General features: G+C 37.5%; 1 protein-coding gene across 1 annotated transcript; it reads left to right on the forward strand.

Annotated features, from left to right (window-relative positions):
* Positions 1 to 574: 574 nt before the first annotated feature.
* LOC131534570 (interaptin-like) lies at positions 575 to 5,289 on the forward strand. The gene is given in 3 exon segments (XM_058767548.1): positions 575 to 1,429; positions 2,038 to 4,525; positions 4,528 to 5,289. Coding segments are annotated over 3 exon segments (3,117 nt in total). The 5' UTR covers positions 575 to 1,413; the 3' UTR covers positions 5,141 to 5,289.
* The last annotated feature ends 1,391 nt before the right edge of the window (positions 5,290 to 6,680 follow it).

Here is a 6,680-nt window from a genome sequence, read left to right on the forward strand (position 1 = left end):
AGTTATCACGGCTTATTTTTCTCACGAACTCAACATAGTAAAACTTGTTCTCTAAGTTACACAACTGCGCCAGCAGGTGGCAGTATATTACTACTGATGGGGAGTTGATACTGTATCAGCTAAATCTTATGTATGCGTTTGGGAAAGAGAATTTTCGTGATTGCTATAATTTATGCAGTTCATTACTGACATTTAACTAAACTTATAAATGTTAAATGCTTGAATAAATATTATCATTTTGCTTGAAATTGTATATGTTTTTGTTACATTATTACTGCTGCACGACTCATCACAGTTTCTCATTTGTGACCCTGTACCACAAAACCAGTCATAAGGGTCAATTTTTTTAAATTGATATTTATACATAATTGATGTATGGTTTGTTAGGATAGGACAATATTTGGCAGAGATACAAAGTTTTGATGTATTTACAGTAGGAAATTTACTAATATCTTCATGGAACATGATCTCTACTTAATGTCCTAATGATTTTTGGCATAAAATAAAAATCAATAATTTTGACCCATACAATGTATTTATGGCTATTGCTATGAATATACCCCAGCGACTTGAGACTGGTTTTGTGATCCAGGGTCACATTTATAACAACGTATTTGTAATGTGCATCTTTCTTATTTTTAATCTTTATTGTTAATAAATATGTATTAATAAGAAATGTGATTTGCATATGGGTATAATTTTGTTCAGTGATGTTGTAGCCTAATATTTTGTATTTTCTACATTTGTAGGAAACCATAAGTGTAGAATTGGACAAATGGACTTTGCAAACGCGGTGTATCCCCGTTGTCTGGCCAAATTCCCTCGACTGGCACTTGACAATCATGGCCTCCTAATAATCCCCATCCACTTGATTGGCTCTATGACTCTCTCTTCTCTCCACCTGTAGCTGGTGTGTGGTGAGCACACTGGCGCTGTTATACTGTGGCTGCCATCGCATTATCCAGGTGGATGCTGCACACTGGTGGTGGTTGAGGAGAGATTTGGGTGTACAGCAATACACAATGAAAGCACTATATAAATGCCTCTTTCATTCATTCATGAATATATTTTAAAAGTATTAGGAGTATTAACAAACTAATTATTTATTTATATATTTATTAATGAGCTATTTATTAAAGATTTTAAATATAGTTTGGTTCAAAGGAGCACCAACTACACACACCAGTCAGACATCAGATCTGTTTTGCTTAGTGCTGGTATATAGTGTCCTCAAGTGGGAATAGTGAGTTTACAAAGACCTGAGAGAGGCAGTCACATGACCATAGTGACTGTTTCAACTAAAGGACTTTCACTATCAAAACGAGAAGCTCTGGCAGTTTCATTCTGTCTGAGAGGCATTCTGAGAGAGAGAACAGCTGAGTGAAACAACACAGGAAATTACAAACATTAATAATGACTTCTGGAAAAGGTAAGTTTCTTAAAACATTTAAACAGATTTAAAAAAATTATGTACTTGGCAAACTTAACTATAATAAATAACATTTTTCTTGAATATACTCTCAATTCAATGCTGTTAACATTTTAAAAAAGCTTTAAATATATTCAGAATAAAAATAAACAACATACCGAGCAGTTATTATATTTTAGCAAGCACACAAATGGGGGGGGGGTAATAATTTTTTTTTTTCTTCAACAATTGTTAAGTAAAATAACACAATTTATATACATGTACAGCATTTTGAAATAACTGCATATATGGTTATTACAAACCAAATTTGTAAGATCAAATTTGTTTTCAGCCCTCTGGGAGTCCTGTATTTAAAAAAAAAAAACGAATTATTACAATAAACCTATAGGAAACCTAAAAAAGCACAAACCAAGACAAAGTTTATAAACCTTTATGATTGATGTCACAGTTAAAAGGTAAACTCATATAAAATATATATATATAAAATCACGTAATTAAAAAAAAACATTTTTGTTAGTTTGTTTTCCATCAGTCATTTAACTGAAAAATTATATATATTCTCAAATTACTGAATGTGTGTTTCTGTCTGATTTTACTGGTGTTTTTAGAAGGTGATCTGAGGATTATTCTCCTGGGTAAAACTGGAGCAGGAAAAAGTGCAACAGGAAACAGCATCCTGGGCAGAAATGCATTTAAAGAGACCAGTGAAATATGTGAGAAACAGAAAGGATACGTGGATGGGAAGAACATTGTTGTATTTGATACTCCAGGACTGTTCAATGCATCTATCACAAAAGAGCAAGTGAAGGCAGAAATAGAGAGGTGTGTAGAGATGTCTTCTCCTGGTCCTCATGTGTTCCTGCTGGTGATCAAACTGGGAGTGAGATTCACAGAAGAGGAGAGGAACTCAGTGCAATGGATTCAGGAGAACTTTGGAAAAGAGGCTTTGCTTCGTACCATCATTATTTTTACTCACACTGATCTGCTGAAGGGTAAATCTTTGGAGGCGTACATCAGGAAAAGCCACTATTTACCAAAAATACTTGATAGTTTTGGTGGCAGATATCACTCATTCAACAATGAAGACAGAAGCAATCAACAAGTTACAAAACTGCTTCAAAAGATCAAAGTAATAATGAAGAAACGTGAAATAAAGCAGGGAACACCTGATTTGTTTAAAACAGAAATAACAGGGAAGAAGAAAATGAACCTGACAAAGTTCTCATATATTTTGTGTACTATTGTACTGATTGGAGGTATATTACTAGAAACATGGCAGCTTCAAAAGCAAAAGGAGGACAATCAGCAACTGACAAATGAGCTTAAACAGAAGAAGGAGCAGCTGCAAAAGAAACTCAGACAGAAGGAGGAGCAGCTGCAAAAGAAAGAAGAGGAGACACAGCAACTGACAAATGAACTAAAACAGAAAGAAGAGCAGAAACAGCAACTGACTAATGAACTAAAACAGAAGGAGGAACACCTACAAAAGAAAGAAGAGGAGACACAGCAACTGACAAATGAACTAAAACAGGAGGAGGAACAGCTGCAAAAGGAACTCAGACAGAAGGAGGAGCAGCTGCAAAAGAAAGAAGAGGAGACACAGCAACTGACAAATGAACTAAAACAGAAAGAAGAGCAGACACAACAACTGACAAATGAACTAAAACAGAAAGAAGAGCAGACACAGCAACTGACAAATGAACTAAAACAGAAAGAAGAGCAGACACAACAACTGACAAATGAACTAAAACAGAAAGAAGAGCAGAAACAGCAACTGACTAATGAACTAAAACAGAAGGAGGAACACCTACAAAAGAAAGAAGAGGAGACACAGCAACTGACAAATGAACTAAAACAGAAGGAGGAACACCTACAAAAGAAAGAAGAGGAGACACAGCAACTGACAAAGGAACTCAGACAGAAGGAGGAACAGCTGCAAAAGAAAGAAGAGGAGACACAGCAACTGACAAATGAACTAAAACAGAAAGAAGAGCAGACACAACAACTGACAAATGAACTAAAACAGAAAGAAGAGCAGACACAACAACTGACAAATGAACTAAAACAGAAAGAAGAGCAGAAACAGCAACTGACTAATGAACTAAAACAGAAGGAGGAACACCTACAAAAGAAAGAAGAGGAGACACAGCAACTGACAAATGAACTAAAACAGAAGGAGGAACACCTACAAAAGAAAGAAGAGGAGACACAGCAACTGACAAATGAACTAAAACAGAAGGAGGAACACCTACAAAAGAAAGAAGAGGAGACACAGCAACTGACAAATGAACTAAAACAGAAAGAAGAGCAGACACAACAACTGACAAATGAACTAAAACAGAAAGAAGAGCAGACACAGCAACTGACAAATGAACTAAAACAGAAGGAGGAACACCTAAAAAAGAAAGAAGAGGAGACACAGCAACTGACAAATGAACTAAAACAGAAGGAGGAACGCCTAAAAAAGAAAGAAGAGGAGACACAGCAACTGACAAATGAACTAAAACAGAAGGAGGAACACCTAAAAAAGAAAGAAGAGGAGACACAGCAACTGACAAATGAACTAAAACAGAAGGAGGAACAGCTGCAAAAGGAACTCAGACAGAAGGAGGAGCAGCTGCAAAAGAAAGAAGAGGAGACACAGCAACTGACAAATGAACTAAAACAGAAAGAAGATCAGACACAACAACTGACAAATGAACTAAAACAGAAGGAGGGACAGCTGCAAAAGAAAGAAGAGGAGACACAGCAACTGACAAATGAACTAAAACAGAAAGAAGAGCAGACACAGCAACTGACTAATGAACTAAAACAGAAGGAGGAACACCTACAAAAGAAAGAAGAGGAGACACAGCAACTGACAAATGAACTAAAACAGAAAGAAGAGCAGACACAGCAATTGACAAATGAACCAAAACAGAAGGAGGAACAGCTGCAAAAGAAAGAAGAGGAGACACAGCAACTGACAAATGAACTAAAACAGAAGAAGGAACAGCTGCAAAATGAACTCAGACAGATGGAGGAACAGCTGCAAAAGAAAGAAGAGGAGAACCAGCAACTGACAAATGAACTAAAACAGAAGGAGGAACAGCTGCACAAGAAAAAAAAGAGGAGACACAGCAACTGACAAATGAGCTAAGACAGAAGGAGGAACAGCTGCAAAAGAAAGAGGAGGAGACAAAGCAACTGACAAATGAACTAAAACAGAAGGAGGAACAGCTGCAAAATGAACTCAGACAGATGGAGGAACAGCTGCAAAAGAAAGAAGAGGAGAACCAGCAACTGACAAATGAACTAAAACAGAAGGAGGAACAGCTGCACAAGAAAAAAGAGGAGACACAGCAACTGACAAATGAGCTAAGACAGAAGGAGGAACAGCTGCAAAAGAAAGAAGAGGAGACAAAGCAACTGACAAATGAACTAAAACAGAAGGAGGAACAGCTGCAAAATGAACTCAGACAGATGGAGGAACAGCTGCAAAAGAAAGAAGAGGAGAACCAGCAACTGACAAATGAACTAAAACAGAAGGAGGAACAGCTGCACAAGAAAAAAGAGGAGACACAGCAACTGACAAATGAGCTAAGACAGAAGGAGGAACAGCTGCAAAAGAAAGAGGAGGAGAACCAGCAACTGCAAAAGGAACTCAAACAAGAAAAAGCAGCTCAAAAGCAAATGCAGGAGACAGAGGAGCTGACAACTGAGCTCAAATAGATGGAGGAGCAGCAACTGACAATTGAACTAAAACAAAAGGGGGAACAGCTGCAAAAAGAACTCAGACAGAAGGAGGAACAGCTGCAAAAGAAAGAAGAGGAGACACAGCAACTGACAAATGAACTAAAACAAAAAGGGGGAACAGCTGCAAAAGAAAGAGGAGGAGAACCAGCAACTGGAAGGAACTCAAACAGAAGGAAAAGCAGCTCAAAAGCAAATGCAGGAGACAGAGGAACTGACAAATGAGCTCAAATATAGAGGAGCAGCTACAAAAGCAGGAAACAGCAACTGACAAAAGAGCTCAAATATTAATGAACTCTCTACAGTTAGATTAGAAAAAATTGAGAAATTGCAAAAAAATGGGCTTTTACAGAAGGAAGATGAGGAGCAGTAGCTGAAAAGGGAGGTACCAAAAGAAGAGGAGCAGCTTCCAAATGACGTCCCACAGAAGAAACAATATCAACAACTGGGGCAGTATTGGCAGCAGCTGCAACAGGAGCAGGAGCAGTAACAAAAAAAAAAAACCTGATTAACATGGAAAGATATATTTTGTCACATATTGTAGTTTCACGTCATATCACGTGTGGTTAGGGCACAGAGTTAGAGCTGCTTTACAGCAAAATCTGAATTGTCTCCATAATTGAGTTTCCATAATTGATTCTGTTATCTTCCTGTTTATCACTGTGAAGCTGTTGACACAGTCTGCATTGTCTAAACCCCGAGACACACTGCACGATTTTGTGTCTCAGGCTTAAAGCACAACAGAAATAAAGGTGTCTTGACTCAGAGCTCTGCTCATCCCGCCCCTCTCGAGCCATTCTCATGAGACTTTAAACTTTAGCTGCGAAACTTGCTAACTAGCACATTATTAGGAAAGGCGATTTGCAAAGATTCATAAAATAACTTTATACTCACTTCTTCTGGAGGTGAGGCTGGATCACGAATTATTCGCGTGAACATAGACACATTTTGGTAGATCGGGGGGCACATTCCCTTCAAAAACAAAAGTAATCCACTGCATCTTCAGTGGCTCAGATGTCAGGAGTAAATGACGACTGCTATGTTTATTATTACATCCAACAACAGAACACCTCAATCGCTTAGGAGACAATTTTGTCTATTTCTGCTCCGGTGTCAAAACATGCTGATCAGTTGTGTAACCAAATTTTAATGTATTTCCTGTAATTGGTGTATTCTCATTTTGGATTGATTGAATTTATTCTTTATTGTTTTTTATTATTGTTTGATTATGCCTGGCAAGAATAAAATGTTAATTTTGATTTATTCTGGGCTTTCTAGAAATAATTTTTTCAAGTAGATTAATGTGTAGTGGTATTTCTGCAAATCTGCGTTCAGGACAGGTCACACCAAAGCACTAATGGATGAACCATGGGGAGCTCCATGAAGGAGACTTTGGATTTCTGACTGTCACTGGCTTAACACGGTGTAGCTCTCGTGGTTATAGGAAAAAATTAACTTTTTGTTATGCAACTTTTTTTGAGTATGCAAGCGCAGCTCACTTAAAGGTATTATAGCCACT

The sequence above is a fragment of the Onychostoma macrolepis genome, chromosome 03, assembly GCF_012432095.1.
Source record: "Onychostoma macrolepis isolate SWU-2019 chromosome 03, ASM1243209v1, whole genome shotgun sequence".
NCBI lineage: Eukaryota > Metazoa > Chordata > Actinopteri > Cypriniformes > Cyprinidae > Onychostoma > Onychostoma macrolepis.